The 22,854-nt window shown below is 40.0% G+C and overlaps 1 protein-coding gene across 4 annotated transcripts in view; it reads right to left on the reverse strand.

Moving 5' to 3' along the window:
- NRG1 (neuregulin 1) overlaps nt 1-22,854 on the reverse strand; it is a 1,213,919-nt gene that overhangs the window by 1,189,913 nt on the left and 1,152 nt on the right. Inside the window, exon 1 of one of the 4 annotated variants that reach the window (XM_011977707.1) lies at nt 22,524-22,848. The exons of the other annotated variants lie outside the window; for them this stretch is intronic. Coding sequence (XP_011833097.1) covers nt 22,524-22,644 — 121 coding nt within the window. The 5' untranslated portion in view covers nt 22,645-22,848. Of the gene's footprint in view, nt 1-22,523; nt 22,849-22,854 lie in introns of those variants that run through there. 4 annotated transcript variants of the gene reach the window in all.

Raw genomic sequence — 22,854 nt, forward strand, 5'->3', positions numbered from 1 at the left:
CAAAAGTGCGACCTTCAATCTTCTATTCATAACGTAAGCAGGAATATAAGACACATATATGGCCTCATCCACAGCTAAATACATAATGGGCACCCAACAAAGAGTGGGCCCCTCCTTGGGCAGTGCTGGTGGTTTGGAGGCAGTGGGAAGGGTGTTGATTCCACAACCTACTCCTCATCTCCTCTACTCTTTGGGCTTCCCTGGTGAGATAAATAAACACAGAATAATAAGCATCACTTTCGTAAATAGTTGAATATGTTTTGAATACTTAACTACTTCCAAATCCAGAACTTTTTTGGTAAACAGTGCTTGGGTATACAAAGTTTAGGCACAAAAGCTAAATGAGCTTTCCTACTTTTCCAATCCAATTTATTCTGGGTTTGTGGAGCAGACCGACAGCCCTTACGCCAAACCAGTCTCATGGAGCTTCTCAGAACACTGGCATAGGCAGCACACACAGGCCCCTGGTGTCCCATTGCCTGGGTGTTCCATCCACACAGTGAGCAGGGAAGACAAGTGGGCCTTCTGTTGAATAGCAGGCAAGGAGCATGTGGAGCCATCCCTGGGAATACAAACCCAGGCAGGGCTTGGCCACAGGCATGGAGAGAAGGGCCCAAAAAAATGACAGTCTGGGTCAATCATAGGACTAAATATCTTATCTGAGGGAGGAGTTGTAAAGAGGGTGAGGAGAAGAAGAACCCAAAGAATTTCCCTGTTTACTCTTCCTCATCCCAACAGTAAGTTCTTAGTATGTGTTTCTTTTTCTCAATTCTATAAGTGCTTCTAAGAACATTCATGAATTTATTCCATCCAGGTGGAGATGATGAAATCTACCTAAGGAGGACTTTCACTCGGTTACCCTATACAAGACACACAACGAGTCTCTGCTAGCACCTATTAAGTTGGTAGGAAAAGGTCCTAAAATATGAAGACCTTGACTTATTTACCATTGCATCTATCTCATATAAACAGCTCCCGGAACACAGAAAATACTGAAACATTTGCAGAGCAAATGAGAGCTAGCAATGGACAGAAGTGAAACCCAGAAATGCAGGAGGGGCAGGTGCACATGGTAGTCATTGAAAATGCAAAGGCTTCAACATTCTTTTCTTCATCTTTTTAAAACAATGCTGGAAACTACATAGGCTAAGCCCATTACAGCTTTTTCATAGTTCTTCATTCATTGGGAAAAGTACTGTTTTTTATTTATTTACTTTTTAAGGACAGTTCATTTTCAGTTAGCTGCTTCATATCAACCTTAATATCAATCTTTAATATCAACCTAATATCAACCTTAATAAAAACCTATGGTTTTTTTCTTAATGTTAAATGTATGAAGAAAAGTGCACAAATGCTACTTAGAGCGTTTGATCACTTGGTGCTGTGAATATTTGGAAACCTCCTCCATGCCCACAAATTACCTGTCTCTGTCCACTAACTGTACAACTTAACTTTACAGCTTCATTTATCTTGGAAGTGTCAGACCATGTCCTATAATGGGAAGTCATTTTGCTTTAGTAAGGTTTTGTCTTATTGTTCTTTCTTCTCCCTGAGGCCCATTGTGTGGTCAGGGTAAAGACCAGAACTCAGATTAAACCCTAAAATGACTCCTTTCCTTTTCATTTCAGAAACTACTTTGAGGAAAAGACAGCCTTTAAGAGACTGGCTGAGCTGACAGATTGTAAAATAGGAATATGCACCATACTGGTGAGGTCCTTGTTCAGCACTGTCTCTGTAATACCTAGCCCAGTGTTTGGCTCATAAGTGCTCAAAGCATATTTACTCAACAAGTAACTATGAATATGGAGATCCTAAGTCATGCTATGTCAAAGACTTTTTCTGTGACTTTTAACATTTTGTTGAGGATTTAAGCTGTGGATATCCAGAGGACTTTGTTTAGACAATATCAGAACACAGCATTTAATTAATACTTTGTGTAAAGTCATTTGCTATACAACTATCAGTAGAAATCAATGGCACAACTGGTTAATTGGTTAGAGATGCATTTGCTTCATTCCTATGTACCCACAAAGTGTTGCAGGTTCATTTCAAATGAACGATACAGGAATCAGAATAACCACCAGAGTTTAAAAAAGAAGAACCCATATTTCCCTAAAATATTGGCAACCTAAGTTTGCCCTCACACTGCAGGAACTACCTTAATCAGGATCAATGGAAATATAAGGTTAAAGATTTATAAATAAATGCAGCTTGCTTACGGTCCTCTTTCAGTTTCTGCTGGGGACTAGTTCACTTAGGTCCAGGACTGGACCCTCATAAGCTGAGGAATTTTAATTACCTTCATTAAGACAGATAAAAGGCAATAGGACCTCTGGGAGTGGCCAGGAAATTCCTTTGATCTGCTAAGGAAGGTCTGGGAGCTAAATAGATTAATATGGCATTACAGAAGGGTTTCTCAAATCAACAACTCTATGAGTTTATTCTGTTTAGATGTAACCATTAAAATATCCTGTTCAGCAAATAAAGAAACATACAAATGTGGAAAAAGACCAAGTTATATAAAGTGTTTGGGGAAATACTAAATCATCACCACAATAGCATTACAACAAGAACAAGAATCTTAATGATTTCCCAATTTATAATCCAGAAGCAATAACATGTCAGAAAAATTTATAATATACTTAGGTACTGCAATAGCTTTAATGGGTGGTCACTATTAAATGTTAGCAATAAAAAATGCAAAAACAATTATAAATGAGACCAGAGACATGAATTTAAAAGAATAAATGATGGCCAAATAATATAGAAAATGACTATATCACTACAGACTCCCAACAGTATATAGAAACGCCTTACCTCAAGAAAAAAACAAAAGTATGTTTATAATAATAGAATTTAAGCCAGAGTATAATTCTATTTCCTTCTACTGAAAGAGAAATTACACTTCTTCCAAGGAAAAGTTGATACACGTTTACATCCAAAAGGAAATCGGAAATAAATTCTCTTCTATTTAGTCAATTTCTTTGGTGAGAATTTTATTATCTCTAGTGGCTGGTGAGCCTGAATTTTGTTAGTACAGAAGTTATCCAAAGATGGGGCAAATAATTAAGACTCTCCCTGTTTTAATTGTTTTTCCAAATCAAAACGAGTAATATATGCAACATTTTTCTGCAAATTGTTTTAACACACCCTGCAAACAGTTTTAACACACTCTGCAAACAAAATGAAACAATCCTATACACCCAGAAGGTGCTATGTCATATCAATATCTTCCCTAGAGATTTCCCTGATGTGCCTCAGCAGAGGTGCCTTCTCCTTTGTCTAAACACCTGTGAGATGTGATGGCTTCATCCTGGTCAAGCATGAATATGTCTTTTCTCCCCAGCTGTATCATAAATTCCTCAAACTTCTCCATATCCCACAGAACAGCAATCAATCATAGCATGCCAGAAGCAGTAAATAATCAACAAGTATATTGAATTAGGGAGGGCAAGGAGAAAATGCTGTTACTTTTATTGTTTACATTATAATGGCTGTCACATATGTTGCATTTCATTTCTGCATGTAGTATATAAGGATACTTTCTAATAAGCTGAACTTGGTTCTGAATTTCAGCTTCACCACTCACTTTGTGTGTCTTGGGCAAATTCCATAACCGCTCTGAGACAGTTTCATCTGTAAAACGAGTATAATGATGCCAATCTCTGGGGTTATTGTCAAGATTTAGTGAGATAAGAGACAGGAAGGTCCTAGCACAGAGAAAGCATACCAAATACACCCAAGTCAGTAGGGAGAAGACAGAAAGCTGAAGTGTGTCCACCTTTTGGTAGCTACAAAAAGGTTGGTTTTCATCTTGCCCAGTTCCCCTAAGATATTCTAAATGCAAAAATCCTGCTCTCAGCCTGGTTCCACAGAGCATGCAGCAAGACAAGAAATCTTTCCAAAGCCCCGAACCCAAAACGTTTGAGCAACCACCCTGCCCTCCAGTTGAGCAAGTGGAGTCTGGCAGATTGGTGAGTTTGTTTTGTTTTTTTCCTGTGTGTGCTGGAAGGTTCCCTTCAGAGTCATTCTGCCAACAAGGCCATTTCAATTCCCCTCCCCAAAAGCTCCCACCCCAATCTGTTGCTGGTGAGGGTTGGGTTCAGCATGAGGTTCAGAAAGGAGATATCCCCCCTCCTCCCTGGGGGAGCCTCAGTTCACCCTCTCACCCCCTTCCCTGCATCACCTCTTGTTGTACGGTGCATGGTTCCCGGATGCTCTCCTAAGGAGTCTCCTTCCTTGGTATTTCATTATTGCTCATTCTTGGTGCCATGTCCTAAAGTCCATTCAGAAAAGTCATGCTATCATTTTAACTTCTCCGGGAAAGTTGTTTCTTTCTCTCTCCCTCTCTCGCTCCTCTTGTTTCCACTCAGTGTCTTCTACCTGTGCTGCCACCACAAATGGATGGTGTTCTAATGAAGGAACCCTCACTGCAGAGCCAGCATGGCTGAGCCTGGACAAGTATCTCTCTGACCAAGCAACTTCTCCAGACATGATTCACCCCGAAGGAGGTTGCCTGTTAAAGTAGTGCTTCTCAAACTGCAGTGAGCCTGAGAAACACCTGGAGAGTGGCACATCTGAAGGTGATCTGGGAATCTGCAGTCCTAATGAGCACCAGGGTGGTACAATACTGCTGAACCACAAACCACAACTGGAACAGCACCCTGTCAAAGGACCTTTGGCATGCATGTTAGGAGAACCGCTGGGTTCCTAAGAGAATGAAGAATGCAGCGATCAAGTAGTCGCGATTGATTTTGTTTCTGCTGCTATTGCCAGTTGGATCTCCAGCTCCACTGAATCCTGCTGCAGAGAGTCACTCTCCCTTCTCTCTGCTGATTAACATTAAGAAGGTACTTACTGTGGCCAGGTGCGGTGGCTTACACCAGTCATCTCAGCACTTTGGGAGACCAAGGAGGGCAGATTGCTTGAGGTTAGGAATTGAAGACCAGCCTGGCCAACATAGTGAAACCCTGTCTCTACAAAAAATACAAAAATTAGCCAGGCATGGTAGTGCATGCCTGTAATCCCAGCTACTCAGGAAGCTGAGGCACCAGAATCACTTGATCCAGGGAGATGGAGGTTGTAGTGAGCCGTAATTGCACCACTGCACTCCAGCCTGGGCAACAGAGCAAGACTCTGTCTCAAAACAAAGACAGAAAGAAGGCACTTACAATGACCTAAGTGCTCTACAGACATGATCTCAGCTGGCACTCACCGATCTGAGAGAGACACATCATTCTCATTTTACAAAGAGAAAATTAAAAGTTTAGAAACACGGAGTTCCCAAGGTCATGAGTGACAGAGGAGAGGTAGGAGTCAAGGCCTGACCCTTAATTCATGTCCTAAGTCCACCCTGAAGCCAGATTTTCCCCACTAGACTCTACCATGTCTCATTTCCTTCCTGGAGAAATATCAATGTGTGATGTGTGCTATTTCCTCACTCAGACAATGAACTTGTCGGTGTAGGATAGAGATACAATGTCAATTCTGGTCACAATAACATGGCATGTTCATTGTAGACTACTGAAGACAGTTTTGTCCAAGTGGATCTGATCTTACTACTCTCAAAACGTATGCAGTTCTCCCTACTCATCTACCCATATGCACTCTTTGAAGATAAACAGGAAAGTCTACCTTTAGCAACAGGTACCCACGATGGCAGAGAGGGCAAAAGGACCTCACCCAAGTGATGGTGTGACTAGAATTCTATCCAGATCTTCTTGTTCCAGCCATATCGTGGTTCTACACAGCAGATCAGATGACCTGGAGGCAAATAAAGGTTCTGCCTCCCAGCAACTGTGTGACCTTTAAAGTTCTGTAAACCTTTTTGAATCTCAGGTTAAAATTGGAATAAAATGATATACCTTGCAAGATGGTGTTAAGGAATAAATGAGGTAAGATATGTAAACATGTTCAGCCCGTAATAGAAACTCAGTAAATTCTAATTCTCTCTTTTCTTATCCATCTTCTAATCTTGTGCAGAGTGTCTTCAACTTTATTAGTTAAAAAAAAAAAAACAAGTCCAAGAGCTACCAGACTTAAGTGCACACTAAAAATCACCTGGAGAGCTTTTCAAAAATGCAGATTCTCAGGACAAACCCTGGGCCACATGAATTATCATCTCTGGGAGTCTAGTCCAGGAATCTGCAAACTATAATGTACAACCCATTTTACACATCACTAGCCTGTCTAAGATCAGAATGTCTGGCCCAATAAGTTATCTATGGTTCTCCACGGTCAACTGGAGGGAGGAGCCCACAGGTAAGGTCGGAGGTTTCAGAACTTGTCTTCCCATTTTTTCATTTCCTTTTCATCTTTTCCCCCATTTTTGAAAAAGTATAATGCATGGTTTTCAGAAATATAGCACTTAGCTTATTTACTCTGTATTAAAATTAGGAAAAACCCAATATAAAATATCCTTCCATGAAAACACTATTATTGCACTCAAAGTAAATAAATGAAACAGGAAATTCAAAATCATTCTTCCCATGGTGGTTCAAACTCCCTATGCAAATAATAGCTATGAATGCATCAAATCAGCAGCCCCCTAGACAATGAGAAGGCTGCATATAGATGGGCAGGAAAAATGCATGCAATTACTGTCAGAATAACAACTTTGAATTCTTTGACTGCCATTCATTAAAATGCTCAGTCACAGCTTCAGATAAAGGGAGCTCCTGTGTCAACCTAATACATGGTTCAAGGACCTTTTGACTCAAATATTTTTCTAAATTAGATTGATAGATGTCACTTCACAAGTATTTATGCGACAAGGCATTGTATTCTCGTAGGACCTGGGTACCAGCTATGAATGGTAGTTAATTCTCAAGTCAGTGTGCCAAGAAAAATTTGAACAATAATTTGTCCCTGAAGCGGCTTATGTAGTACATAGGGAAAGAATTCTTAGCTCAGGGGAAAAACACATAAAAGAGTGACCTTCAGCAACATGTTAGTAACAATCAATTTTGATGATTTTTTGAAAAATCTTATCTTTATACAAACTATCCATTGGGTCTCTCAATTTAGCCATTCTTCCCAGACTTATACCCCACTGCCACAGAAAGCCTTGGAGTACTTAAAACAGCTTTGTGCTGCTTATGTCCAGATAAATAAAAATATTACTGAAACCCAATCTTAACCCGGAAGTTGGCGAATAGTACTTCAGTCTGCTCCTGGTCTGGGCTCCACCTCTGGCATTGGCCAGAACTGCGTCCTAAGTCCTCACTGGTCCTAACTGCGATGTGCACTTTTACATTTAAAATGTGTGGCAATACTCAGCAATCCAAAAATCCTGGTTTGGGCTCTCTCTTCGCCCTCTTCCATCAGGATGTTCGAAGGACTCAGATGCAGCAGCCACTTCTTCCCTCCTGAATCCTTTTTGGGTCTTCCTCTCACTGCCCTAATTGTTTCTTTCCCATCACTCTGCCCCCTTCTCTGCCTCACCTTTAAAGGTGGCTGTTCCTTACGCTTCCTTTTCTCTTCACTTTTCCTTACCCTCTCCCACCTTCCCTAAGCAATCTTATCTACTTCATGGAGCTAGAAATGTCATGTCTTTGTCCAAAACCACCACACTCAAAAAGACAACCAGGAATTCCCTTCTGACCTCCAGCTCCAAACATGCACATGCTTCCTTGGTATTTCCATGTGGATATATCAACAATACACTAAACAAGGCCTTCTTCTCCTGCAGTATTCACCATCACATTACCTACCGCGCATACAATTTGCTCAAGCCAGAACACTCGGGGCCATCCTCCCCACCGCCCTTTGCAGGCATTGCCCCATCACAGTCAAGGCTAAAAGAAGCTTCCAAAAATCATCTCAAATCTTTACTTCTCTTCACCTCTGTGGCTCCCACTCTAGTCCAGGCACACATCCAGTCTCAGCTGGAGCCCTACCTCAGCTCCCGGAATGCACTCTTATTCCCTTTTAGTCCATTCTCCTTACAATCACCAGTTGTGATGTTTTTGAAATGAAAACCATATAACTCCTCTTCTTAAAAATCCTTCATTGGGTTCCTCTGTTTTAAAGATAAAATATGGAATCCTGGAAAGTCTAGAATGACCTGATTGTTCCTTACCTCTCAGACCCCATTTTTCTTCCTTTGCACTGACTGTCCTTTCTGCTATTCCTCATCCCTCTGCCCCAAGATTGGAAATGCAAATCTTTCCTCTCCTCATTTCCCCTCCTCCTCCCTACCCTAACAGAAATGCTTCTTTCTCAAGAAGTCCTTCTTGTATCTTTCAGACTAAGATAGATTTTTCTGTTATATGTTCACCTGGCTAGGACATTGTACTTTTCCCTCACGAGGCTTAGCACAACTGTAATTATATAATTATTTGTGTAACCATTTTGCCTCTCTATCTTCTTAGCTCAGAAAGGGGCATGTCTAATTTCTTCATCATTGTCATGCCAAAAATCAGTACAGCCTATCATATAATAGATGCCTGATAAACATTTGTTGAGTAAGTAAATGAAAAAAGTAGGCTTGCTGCTTCTCTTTTTCTATTAGCCACCTACATTTGTTTAGCAATCTCATGATTCTTGTAATTTATTTAGGAAACATGCCAAGAATGGCACCTATAATAATTTCTCCCATACAGTGGGAATGCCTAAATCTGAGTGGAAAGGAATAGGATTTGGAGGCTATGCAAATGGATTGGAAAAGAATACAGGGTATTCTTTTTAATTTTTTATTTTTAAAGATGGGTCTTATTCTGTTATCCAGGCTGGAGTGCAATGATGCAATCATAATTCACTGTAAACTCAAACTCCTGGGTTCAAGGGATCCTCCTGACTCAGCTTCCAGAGTAGCTAGGACTGAAGGTACACACCACCAAGCCCAGCAAATTTAATTTTTTTGTTGTTGTTGTTCAGACAGGGTCTCACCATGTTTTCCAAGCTGGTCTCAAACTCCTGGCCTCAAGCAATTCTCCTGCTTCAACCTCCTAAAGCACTGGGATTATAGGCATGAGCCACCATATCTAGCCAAAGCAGTAGAGTAATGACAAACTTCTCATCTATTTTAATGAAGAGATACATTCCTTATTGACCTGTGAGCAAGACAATGTGTTAAGCTGTTCTTCAGTGACCTTGAACTCAAGATCCTCACAAAGCCAAATGGCTGATGGCAAAAATGACACTGAAAGGCACATTACATGTATCATGATTCTTTATACTTTACACATAATTCACAAGTATCTTGTCTTCTCAACATTTAATAAAATGCTTTAAAGAGAGCATAGCAATAACATACATGAAACAGATGCACAAAAGACTACTCCTTTTACACGGCTTCAAACCCATTCATTATCTCCATTCACCTGGGATGAACTGGCTGTGTTTCCTCCTGGGTTGCACAAAGAAAGCACAACCATATACCCAGCTCATCATAAAATCACCAACAATTCTTGCTAACAGGAAGTAGGCGGGTGATATTGGCACTTTAATCATTTTCATGGACTTTTCAATAGTATTTTAAAGAGAAATATGACTGAGCCCATAATGACAGTTACTTTGCAAGTTACTGGAAATAAAACTACTTGAGAGTTAATAAAAGTGATTAAAAATGGTGGCCAAATTATTTATCAATACATTTAATACACCAGGCAGGTCTAACCTAACAATTCTGCTTTTACAGGCAGCTTTATCAGCCATTTTTAATTTATCCTACTATGAAAAAAATGTGCATCATGAAACTCAATTAAGTCAGCGGTGATAAAGCCTGAGAATATTTCTCCACAGTCTCTACATCAAAATGATTTGTGAAACACAGAGCTCTAGAAGGCAACCTAACATGCCTGGGAGAGACAGAGTGAATGTAGCCTGACCCTCTGCATTTTTCAGTGATATCAAATGAAACAAGATGTAGTGAGCATTAAATGTTGAAGATTTATTGCAAAACTCACCCATAAAATGCTAAGTTGAACATAAGGAATTACACATAGTTAATACACTATTTATCTACAATACACATAGATGCCTTTCATCATCAGCTCTGCACACCGGCATGGGCCTCTTCCACTGCAATGAGGCAGCAAAGGGCAAATTTGTCTACATTTCAAGGAATAGAAAGGCCATTAAAAATAAATGGCCATCACAAATTGGAACCCTGCCTATTTCAACCAATTTGGTCTGGAGGTGAGGTTTGGCTATGCCTCAGGTGTTAGTCCAGATTTTATTCAGGGGAAAATCAGGACCAGAACATCTTGTGTTCTGTTCATTCAATAGGTAGAAATAAACTATTGCATTTTACTTATTATGTATTAAGGGTATCATTTGTTACAGCAGTTAGTCTACCCTAACTAATACATCTTCCATGAGGAAGGCAATGTTCTAAAAAGACAAAGATAAGTAAGACATAGTACTTGCCACAAGTCACTATTTTTTGTTAAAAATAGCATTTACTACTTCTTTTTAAAAAGTAATGTGCATTCGTTATAGAAACTTTAGAACATACAAAATGAAGATAATTCTAAAGATCAATAATCCCAATACCCAGAGATAAACACTGTTAACATTTAGCTATACAGAGTTCTAGGCTTTTATTTTTATTGAAAGATCAATGGGAAGAAAAGAGAAGGGAAGGGAAGGGAAGGGAAGGGAAGGGAAGAGAAGGGAGAAAGGAAGAAAGGGAGGGAAGGAGGAAGAGGGGGAAAAAAGGAGACAGAGAAAGAGAGAGAAAGAGAAAAGAAAAGGAAAAGAAAAGAAAGAGAAAAGTCAATCACACATATATTATACAACACTTTTCACTTGACAATGTGCTATAAACATATCTCTAAGTCATCATATTTTCTCCTAAAACAAGATTTGTAAAGACGATAGCACAATCCGTTATAGAGTTATCCAGTGTTATTTAACCATTCCACGGAAGCACAGTCAATCTGAAATGACAGGTAGTGACAGTACAACAAACAGGTAGACAGAGAAGCAGACTATTCTGGGAAAAGAGAACAATACGTACAAATCCATGGAGCCCTAAAGCTGCCTGGAGCATGTAGAGAATGTCATCAGTGCAGCACAAGGTTCCAGAGAGGAGAAGGAACTGGACAAGAACACTTGGGACAAAAGCTAAAAGCCCTTACATGCCATTCAAAGGGGTCTGAGTTTTATCCTGATGTCAACCAAAAAGCTTTAGGTAAAAGCACAGTACCATCTATTCTACTTTAGAAAGACCATTCTAGCAACAGTATAGAAAATGGATGAAAGAGGGAAAGAATCCATGCGTAAAGAGGTTGTTACAGTTGCTGTAAGAATCTATTACAGAGAAGATGAAGTGAGGGAAGAAGGGATGAATCTGAGATTTGTTAAGGACATGGAATCAATGGGATGTGGTCACTAATCTGGTATGGGGCAGGAGAGGTTTCTGGTTTGAGGTAACTAAAAAATATTAATGCCGCCATATGGTGAGGGGTTAACTGAATTTATCTCAGCACCTACTACTCTGGCACCAGATAAGAGTTGACCAAGGAAGTCACTGGGAATAACTGTTGTGCTCATACTAGCAGTGAGGGTAGAGTAGTTATTAGGATACAAATGTGCAGAGGGACTGGCAGAGAAGATGAGGCACTGGTTAAAATATTTCACATAAAGTGTTTGTAGGACATAGGTTACCAGGTAAGTAGTTAGATGTACAGATCGAGAACCAAAAAGAAAGGTCTGGGCTAGAGATATAGATTGAGGAAACATACTTCATAAGCAGCACTGGCTGTTCTGCAGTAGGCGAATCCACCAGGAGTCGGAGACATCAAACTGAAAAAAAAAAAAAAATGGACCTAGCCCAGCTAAGCCCTGCCCATCCTGCCCCAATGCCATGGAGCTGCCAATACCTCTTCATGCAGAAATGTAAGAAGTCAGATCAAACTATTCCCATTTGACAACTGTTTAAGCATTGCTTATTTTACTTACAAAAGGGCTAAAATGCATCCTTTTCTTGCTGAAACCATAAAAATCATAATTTGAGAAAGAACCCAACCCTGGCATCTCCCTGCAGCCATCAGAAATGGTGCCATCTCCCTGAAAACCAAGGTCTCCACATTCCCTGTTCCGACCTCATCCATTTCAGCAACAGTGCTAATTATTAGAACCTAAAACAATGCCCCATCTACATTGTAAAAATAAATTCATAGTAAATAGTAAAACCATTCAAATCTTTATTTTTCATTTTAGCACCACAAATGACTGAACTTTCTCATTCTAAAGTATACAGTTGTGGATTAATCATACTTTATCATTTCAAAGACAGGCTTGCAGAGGCAATGGTATTTGCTTTTTGAAAAGACGATGCCAGCGAATACAAATAACTGTTAGTATTTTTAAAAATGACACAGAAAGGCCATGGAGATAAGATTTAGAGGAAGAAGCCACCTTCCCTTGAAGGTTCCCTCTCATTCAGCTCTCTTTCTCTTCTCTTAGAGTGTCTAAAAGTTTGACAATTGTTTTCCTCTGTGTATTCTCCTGAGAACAACACTAAATAAGAGGAGAGGAAGAGAAAAGCTCTAGAGAAAGGAGGTTTGTATGTTTGGGTCATTTCTGAGGACCAAATACAGTTTAAATGGACCTTGAAAAGCATTTTACCTTCTCATTTTGCATATTAGGAAACTGAGACCCAAACAAGTGAATAAAGTCAGCGTCCCACAATCACACAGGTACTAACTACAAAGCTGAAAGTGGAAAGGATTCTTCTGAATCTGAGGCCAGGGCACTTTTCACTGGCAAGTAAGCTGAAGACCCTGCTAGTGTCCAAATGCAAGAATAGCGTTGGCTGCCAGGGAGGCAAAACACACAAAAACAGAGAAAATTTTAAAAATCCATACATTGTAACAAACACAATATGGCAGAGGAAAAATTTGTAACAGTACCTTGTGTAAAGTACACAGGAAAGAGGAGTTCTGTGTTCAAATTCTAGAGTGCATATCTCAGGTAGGAATCATTACTAGTTTCGTTACGGAAGCAGTAGGATTTGAGCTGTTCCTAGAAGGAAGAACAGAAATTCCACGAGTAGAAATGAGGGTGGAAGAAGATTGAGGCAGAGGAAATGGCATATGTAAAAACAGGAGGGTTAGGAAAGTGCCTGGCCTGCTCAGGGAGCAGTCGGAGTGGATAAAGTGTTCATATGGGAAGGTGAGAAAGATAAGACTTTATTGAGGCTAATGAGAACATTGAATGTTGAAATCTTGAGTTAACTATGGTGCATCCATTGAAACTTTGAGTAGGGAACATGGCTTAAGAAAAGTAGTATTTCAGGCCAAGTGCAGTGGCTCATGCCTGTAATCCCAGCACTTTAGGAGGCTGAGGTGGGGGGGATTGCTTGAGCTTAGGAGTTCAAGACCAGCCTGGGCAACATGGCGAAACCCCATCTCTACAAAAATATACAAAAATTGTCCAGGTGTGGTGCCATGGGCCTGTGATACCAGCTACTTGGGAGGCTGAAGTGGAGGATTGCTTGAGCCCACGAGGTTGAGGTTGCAGTGAGCCAAGATCGTCCTACTGCACTCCTGCCTGGATGACAGAGAAAGAACCTATCTCAAACAAACAAACAAAAAAGTATTATTTCAGAATGACTCAGCCTCTTCTGCAGTACTGATTAGAAGGGGATTGGAGTAATGGACAGGAATATAGACAGGGAAATTGCTGGGGTAGGGGCAATTAATGAATACATTAAATCAATTAAAAGGTTCTGAAACTAATCAAAGTATGATAAGGCTCCTTTCTGGACTGCACTGACAGCAATATGAATAAAAATATAACATTCTCATGATAGCCTTGGAGGACTGTTTTCTGTAAGTGCATTTTCTAAGCTTATTCTTTACATCTTTCATTGTTTTTATTTCTAAGCTTACTCTTTAAATCATTGTTTTTATTAAGCTGTTATCCATTGTAATTTCCTTATTTCACAGCTTCAGATTCAGGATCTTACATGCTATTTAAACTAAGTTGAATAGATGAACACCTCTCTTTTCTGAGAACTTTTGCTTCTTATTAATGACAGTGTAATTAGAGACACTAACTTTGTATAGAAAACAACAACAATATAAAAACTGCTCACCACTATTCTACGTACATTAGAAAGGCTGGTATCAAAACAGTAGAAAATAATGTGTGTGAGGCAGGATGTGGAGAAACTGGAACCCTTGTGTACTGCTGATGGGAATGTAAAATAGTACAGATGCTATGGAAAACAGTGTGATGGTTCCTCCAAAAAGTGAACCTAGAATTACCATATGAGGCCGGGCGCCATGGCTCGCTCCTGTAATCCCAGCATTTTGGGAGGCCAAGGCAGGCGGATCACCTGAGGTCAGGAGTTCAAGACCGGCCTGGCCAACATAGTGAAACCCCATTTCTACTAAAAAATACAAAACTTAGGCATGGTGGCACACACCTGTACTCCCAGCTACTCAGGAGGCTGAGGCAGGAGAATCACTTGAACCCAGGAGGTGGAGGTTGCACTGAACCAAGATTGTGCCACTGCACTCCAGCCTGGGTGACAGAGTGAGACGCCATCTCAAAGAAAAAAAGAATTACCATATGTTTCAGCAATTCTGCTTCTGCATATATACCCCAAAAAAATTGAAAGCAGGGATTTGAGAAGACATTTCACAGCAGCATTATTTACAATAGCCAAAATGTGAAAGTAAACCAGGTGTCCACTGATGGATGGATGAATGAATCAACAAAATGTGGTATTTACATACAATGGAATACTACTGAGCCTTTCAACAGAAGGCAATTCTGACATATGCTACAATATGATGAACCTTGAGGACATTATGGTAAGTGAAATAAGCCATTCACAAAAAGACAAATACCATATGATTCTACTTAAATGATGCACTTAGTAAAAATCAGAGAGGCAAACAGTAGAATAGTGTTTGTCAGTGGCTGGGGGAAGAGAAAATGAGAAGTTGTAGTTTAATGGGTATAGAGTCTCGGTTTAACAAGGTCAAGAGTATGGCAATGGATGGTGGTGACAGTTGTACAACATTATGAATGTATTGAATACTTCTGAACTCTACGCTTTAAAAAGGTACTTAGAGTAGTCAAACCTGTAAAGACAGTAGAACGGTGGTTGGGGAAAAGGAGGAAAGGGAATGGGGTGTTAGTGTTTAATAAATACAGAGTTTCCATTTTGGGAAGATAAAAAAATCTGGAGATGGATTGCAGTGAGGGTTGCACAGCAATGCAAATAGTTAATGCCACTGAACTACACGCCTAAAAATGGTTAAAATGATAAATTTTATGTTACCATAAATTTTTCTAAACTGCTCATTGGAATAAAACTATATTCCAAAATGCTAGGGTGTTTTATAAAATTTCTGCTCCAACAAAAAGAAAAGTGCTGGTATTCCTGAGGACAAGATGCAACCCATCTCTACGGATGAGAATGAAGACAACAGAGGAAAAGGTCATTCGGAGGTATCCAGGCTTGCAGAGCAGCAGCATGCCTAGGTTATCTCAATGTTGTGGCCCTACGTGCTGATGACAGGACAATGCGCACACCGGCTCTGAGCAGAACCTCTCCATCCTGGCAATCACTAAGTGGCCCCAACTGCCAGAACCACTTCCCAAGGCTAATGAGAAATTCTATGTGAAGCATCCATTTCCTTCTCAGTAGACAGCTCCCCTGCTCTGTACAGAGGTACAGCCGGGATGCTCCCTGCAGTGGAGGAAAATGCTGCCACCACATCTGCTGCTTCACTGATAACACATCGTCTCCCACAGTGCCTCCAGGGCCGACCACGGAAGTGAAGGCAAAGAACCTCATTATTCATCAGAGCCCAAATGGGCACGTGCCACCCCACCTGCAGGCTAACCAAGAGCTCTTGTGATGTTAGAAACAAGAAAAGTAAGTGAAGAGGAACTGATCTAAAATCTCTTTGTATTACTTCGTAGGGATATAAGCTGTATTTTTCCATCTTCGATTATGAGAACAGATTTCAATATAAAGTATCACTTATAGTACTGAGATGGTTAAACACCTGTGAGGAGAGATCCAAGGAGAACATAAAATTTCTGAATGCTGAGATCTGTCACCCAAAATAAGTTGGGATGATTTACAAATGGTTCTGCTGAAAACAGTGGTAAGGGTTCATAGACTGTTGCAAAACTCTTCTGTACTTTTAAGTATTTACGACACTGGAATTTTTTTTTTTTTTTTTTTTTTTTTTTTTCCTGCTGGGCTATAAGCTACACAGAACAAATACTGTTCTAAAAATAAGTGAGAGAAAAGTTTTGGGAAATTAAATAACCTTTCTCTGAAGCCCCAAAGGTTGATCCAGATTACAGTAAGGCTCTGGATGGGAAGAGAAGAGAACAGTGTTCTGGTATCGAACTCACCATACCAGAAACCAGAAGAGAAAAAAATCAAAAGTATGTTTTTATCTTTCTAAATTTAGGCTAGAACTATCCAACCAGCTGGGGTGCTTCAGTCATTTATTCATTAATTATTTAACAGGAAATTAATCTACACATAAAAATCAAACTCTATATGTCTATCAAAGAGGCCAAAAAAATATACCAACTCCATAAGTAGTAGTTACAACTATGTGGTTTTAGTATGCGCTCAATTTTTTAGGTGTCTTTGCCTTAATGGCAATTCCCAGATAAAAGACAACCATTTGGGATGACAGTATTACTGCTATGGGTTGTCCAAATTTAGCAAAGCTGACAGTACTTCACATCTCTTATCCCTCATCCATCCCCTGGGCTCCTGGGTATACCTAGTACCGAGACTCTAGTGCCCTCATCAGGTATGTTCCCTCGCACTGGGCTTGATTCAGCTCACATATTCTGGCACAGCAGAGCAAAAGAAAAGGAAACAATTCCCTCCTCTAGGTTCTCTTGGGCCATTGCTACCTCCTAAATCTGGCTACCAGCTCCGGATTCATGCACCACTCAGAGCTGTTTTCTTGCTCCCAGCAAGCCAGGGCACATGTCCAAAGACAGAGCCTTGGGCTTTGGAGAGAAAGCCTCTGAACTAGAGATGCAATGCAGGTTACCATCCACGTCCTCATGGGATAGACAAAGAGCCCATCAGAAACAGAAAGACCATTTGCATTCACAGTCTTGTGATCTAAGACCTCTATTTTCCAACATTTCTTGGACCCAGACAGCCGAATTTCAAAGTTTCAAGAGAAGGCTAGTCCGCGTGATAATGACTAGCAATCCTACACTCACACACCAAAATCTACTCCTGGGCCCCATCATTTACCCAAGGCTTTCCCTGTAGTATCTTCATAGGGGAAATAAAGATGAAGAAAAAAAAAAAAAGAAAACAGAAGTCTGAGTTAGAAAGTAGTAGGACAGTCTCCAATGATCCATCCAGACTGTAGGTAAAATTTCTTCTTTTTGATTTTTTAGTTATAATTTAAAACAAGATATAAATTTTTACTAGATCCAAATGAGGTAAATCAAGGGCCAGGAAAGAACTTCCTAACAAACTATTTTCCATAGGGAAAAATATCCTGGTTCTCCTGAAGAAGACCAAAAATTAAAGTAAATTACCACGTACGCATCTCTCTCCAGGATGCCGGGATGGCAAGTCTATGTTAGGGAGAACTGTTTCCTAATAATTGTATCCATGCCAAGAAGAGGCTAGTTGATCTATTTTTAACCTTCAACTTTACCAAAATTTCTTGTATTTTATCTGCTTCAACCTGTATGGAGCATTTAGGGATGAAAATCCAGGGGGCAAGGCTTCAGAAACAGATTTACTTCAAGTGCACTACAGCACTCAACAACTTAGGCAATATGAAAACACAACCTCTCAACTAGGACAATCCCTCAACTTAAAAAGACTAACTTTTGTCTTAGTCATACAGTTATTTGTGAATTTGTATATTCTGTAAATCCACAAATAATTCAACATTAGATTTCAACAGAATGTGTCAGTAAGCAAACGTTCAAGTATTAGAAAGCGACCGATATTCTGGAGAGGATGGGGGTAAACTAGCCAGGTTATATATTCTTTCATAACACTCATTTTAACTTACGTGTTACAACATAAAAGCACAGTAACAATATGCAGGCGCAAACTTAGAGCATTCATATATGGGTTGAAAAATGTCCACAATGCCCACTTCTGTGATATAGAAATAAGATCACACAAATGTGATCTTATTTAGAAATAAATTTATTTAGAAATAATTTATTTAGAAATTTATTTAGAAATAATGTATTTAGAAATAAATTAGTTTTTGCTTTCTTATGAAGACTTTCACTAAGCCATGTTACACTGTTTTGGGGTGGTAACAAATTGCTTGAATCAGTAAGAACCCTAACTGTATGCTTTTCGTTTTCATTATCATTTATCTATATAAAGCTAATCAAAATACCCATTCATTAAGAGCTATCAAAAGAGATCATTTTTTCAGATCATTCAACCATATTAAAAACAAATAAAAGGCTAAGTATTGCTAGGGGGATTTAGAGATCTTTGGATATCTAAGCAGTTCATAAATTGTTATGAAAATGTACAAGAGGGTTGTAAAAGACATTATGTTTATAATTAAGAAAAAAAAACAGGAAGAAAATAGGTATCGAAGCAAAGGAGATTTCCTGAACAATCAATAGATTATATTTGACAAGGGCAATAACCCGCCCAATCACATCTTTTGCTCTCATTTGCTATAAATATACCAGCCAGAGGAAGTACAGCTCACTGTTTTAATTCTCTGTTGTCTAAACCTCCTAGTCTTACTTAATACATCAGGACATATGGTAAGACTTTCCCTAGATTCGGAGGATCTATAGATACTCCAGAACTGATGAGAACGATCCCCTAGTGCTAGTTAAATATTCTGACTCAGATATTTAAATCCACTTTTTAAAATATTTTTATTCTAAGGAGTTCTTTTCCTAAATGACCTATGTTGGTTTCATTTTTAACATAAATATAAACAAATATATATATAGTTTCTCTACTCAGTAGAAGGAGCTATTTTAAATTCAGCATATATTTTTGACAGCAAGATTTACAAAGTTTAAAAAGAGCAGTCACAAACACTTGGGAAATCAAATTTACATGTGTATTTACAACATACAAGCAGTCGGGCTATATCTGTTACTGTTCTGTTTCCTTAATATAGCTTTTATTAAGAATAGTTTTCTTAAATGCTGACTGGAAAATCTCTGCAGCATTTTCTTTCATTTTCAAAACACCACAAGGTTAGCACACTTTATTAAATAGTGACTGAACATATTAAAAAGAGCAAGTGCTATGTATCATAAATATTTGATAAAGATGTTTACATTATCAATACATGCATACGTCTTCATTCTACCATCATATGATATAAAATACTTAGATTGGCTTGTAAGATCAGAATTGATGTACAAATCTGGCATGGCCCAGTTGTAGATGTTATCCAACCTCAGTGTTTGTACTCCTTTTTGGAAATCAGCTTCTGCCTCGTATAACCACAATGCTTTGGAAGCTAAAAGTGTAGCACATCAAACAATGACTTGTTTGAATAATAGAGATTTAATTGAACAGCAAATTATCCTGCATACCGATGAACATAAAACCCAGGAATATTTCTTAGGTCGTTCAGTGAGCAACAGAAAAAGCGAAGACTACAAAAACTTTAAATAACTGTAAAGGAAGTGTAATTTATACAAACTTCAACTACAAAGCAAACAAGCTACGAATTTCCATGTTGTCTTCTAAAATACACTAATAGTTTCTGTTTCCAAAGGTCCATGTTTCAAAGAGCTTCTTGTTTTATCGACATTATTCAGGAGTTTATATTAGATGAGGGGGAAAGAGAAAAAGGAATTTCAAGAGGAAAGATTTTTATTAACTCAACCCTAAGGCTAATCTGTTGCATGTGTAGTTTCTACACTAGCAAACAACTTGTAGGAAACAACACTGCAGCTGACAGCAGCAGAGCTGGAAACTGTTCCCCTGGGTATGATATCACAAAATGACTTTGCTCTATTCGTTCTCCAGCCTAGCATTATGGCTCAAGGCTGCACACAACCATCACGCCCCCAGGGCAGCTTGGTGTTAGATGAGGGCCTTCTGCTCCATCACTCTCCCTGAAATCTTCTGACCAGAAGCAGCTCAACCAGGACAAATCAGTCCCCATTCTCATTCTTATTCTCTCCTCTCGTTTCTCTCTCTCTCTCTCTTTTCCACTTTTGTGTGTTTCTTTGCCTGGCAGATTCTGAATGGCATTATCTTAGACCACACAACTGGATGAAGTCACACATTCATTCATTCATTCTCTCTCTCTCTCTATTACACACATACACACACACACACACTTTTACACTCAATATTCCAAGTACAGATTTACTGAATTTACATTATATAAAATAGCTGGTATTATTTACTTTTATCCTCCAGTATTACAAGAAACACTATGTTTGTAAAAATGTGAGGAGAAACTTTTAGCACGATTTCAGTTAGAACTTAGCTAAATCTATTAGTTGAGGTTAAAAGCAATATCCTACTTTAAATCACATAACACTAAAATCACCTAGCACACACAATAACGATAGAAACCCAGGGCAGTCACTTTGTGATTTCTTAATATACTCGATTACATGCAGAAAGATTTCCAGCTCACTAAAAACCCACTTTTTAAAAATGTGCCACAACTTACAACTATGTGTTATTTCTTTTGACTGGCAAACTGAGGGACAAAACTAAGTACCTTCAGTGAAGTTTTTCCTCCTTAGAAGCACAAGAACAGAATATGATTCCTCCAAACAACATGGGCTTTCCATTTCCAAACATTCTCTGGATGTTTATAGTAACTTTACCTCTCAAGTCTTACATTTCTTTCTAGTTAAAAGGCATAACTAACACAATTGATAATCTGGTAATGCACCCCCAATGCTAGGCATCATAGCTGACTACGAACCCCTTTATATTAACTTCCCACCTTGTGGCGTGAAAGATTCAAAACTCGTATGACTTGGGATAAAGGGAAAATCCTTCCTGAATTATACACAATAAAACATGTGAAAACTGGACAGTGGTGTTGCTTAAAAGGTTTTGTTTCCGATTCTATAACAGAATAAAATATGCTGCAGTACAGTGGTGCTGAGCTTTTCTGTTCCCTAATAAGACAGTTCCCAGCAGAGCATTTCCCATGCTTTAGAGTGACATCTATCAGTGGGTCTCGGGGAATCCCGATGCCACTCAGCTTTCTTCAGCACCACTCTCACTGAACAGCTTCTGTCCACTGAGTGGTGCAATCCTAACAGGTCTCTGGCATACAAAGTACATTGTTCAGATAAGGGAACGGTGGGTGAACAATGATCTTTGCTGTCATTAAAACCAAATCATCAGGTATTAATTAACTGCAGGACATAAGCACCACAAATGCCAACTAGAAATTTAAATAATTGGCCCCCACCAGACACAAATTTAAAAGAACTGACATACTCTCAATCACAGGCAGACTCTGCATGGCATGGTGCTGAGTTTTATAAAAATTCAATTAACCCAAACGTCTATTAGACGGATACATAAAGACCAGGGGGAAAAGCTATTATGCATGTTGGAATTTGTGATGTGTAATCGTGTTAATTTACTGTTTGAGAAGAAACCCCGCTATGTGTTAGTGATTATATGGTAATCAGAAAATTATACAGATATTTAGATCATAGAAATTAGTTTATGAATAGCATAAACATAACGCTACCTCGGCAACATAATGAGATAATCAGCTAATTTCTCAAACCTGATCATATGAAGCAGACCCGGGAAGAATACTTTTCAGTGGTGAGTGGGAAAAGGTGTAGCAAATCAACTGCTAAACTTCCAAAATTATTCTTCTTCAGGGCCTACATGTGATACTCCATAATTTCGTTCATCTGTTCTGATTCACTGAAGTGCAAAAACATCCTCCAAACCAAAATATTGTGAAAACAAAATTTCTTGAGATGATTTGGCCAAAAAAAAAAAACCCCCACCAATAACAACTTTATACTTCTCACCTATTGCACATAGTCACAAGGTACAGACCGCACCTCTCTGTTGGACATTGAGTTGCCAAAAAGCTCTACCTCATCTGTCGGGGAATGTCAGTGCACTGCCCCTTCCTTGCAGAGACTTCTCAGACACAGAAGCAAACCCCTAACCATCTCCACACTGGACTCCATGTGATGGGAAAGCGTTAAAATCCTGCGGGACTCACCCTTCCTCCTTCAAAGGAGGCCCAGAATCAGCAACTCCTAACCAAAACCAAGTTCATATCACCCACATGCAAGAAAGCAGCCGGCACATTTCCCATCTACTTGGTGAGCCAAACCCCAGAGCATTAAAAAGTTTCAGGCGGCCCCAACTGAAGACCAAACTTGGGCTTTCCCCAGTGGCAAAGCCTAACACAAGGGAAGCTGGAGAAGGCGAAACCTCCCTCTCTGAGGATCGCTGAGAGCCCACCACCCTGAAACCAACAACTGGGACCCGGAGCGCCTCTGCTCTGCTCGGGGGCCGTCGAGCCCCGGTGCCCGCGCGCTCGGAATGCGCCCTTCTCACCGCGGGTTCGCGCCCCCAAGGGCGAGGAACTTACCGCACCGCTTGCACAGCACCCGGCTGACCTCCTTCTTGAGGTTCCGGCCCGTCTCCAGAGGAGGGAAAGAGGCTCGGAAGGCGGCCGGCACGCGGCTGGTGCTGTTGGCGTCCGGCTCCATGAAGAAAATGTACCTGCTGTCCTCCTTGAGCCTCCCGCAGGAGGGGAAGGCGGGGTGTCCCCAGGTCCCCAGACGCACGGTGAGCAGCGAGTCCTTCTTCAAGCCCCCGGCTTTCACCGCCCACACCTGGTGCACCTTCACCAAATAGGGCGCCTCCTCCCCGGGCTCGCCGGCGCTGGGCACCGGGGCGGTGGGCCAAAAGGGCAGGGT

The sequence above is a fragment of the Mandrillus leucophaeus genome, unplaced genomic scaffold, assembly GCF_000951045.1.
Source record: "Mandrillus leucophaeus isolate KB7577 unplaced genomic scaffold, Mleu.le_1.0 Scaffold183, whole genome shotgun sequence".
NCBI lineage: Eukaryota > Metazoa > Chordata > Mammalia > Primates > Cercopithecidae > Mandrillus > Mandrillus leucophaeus.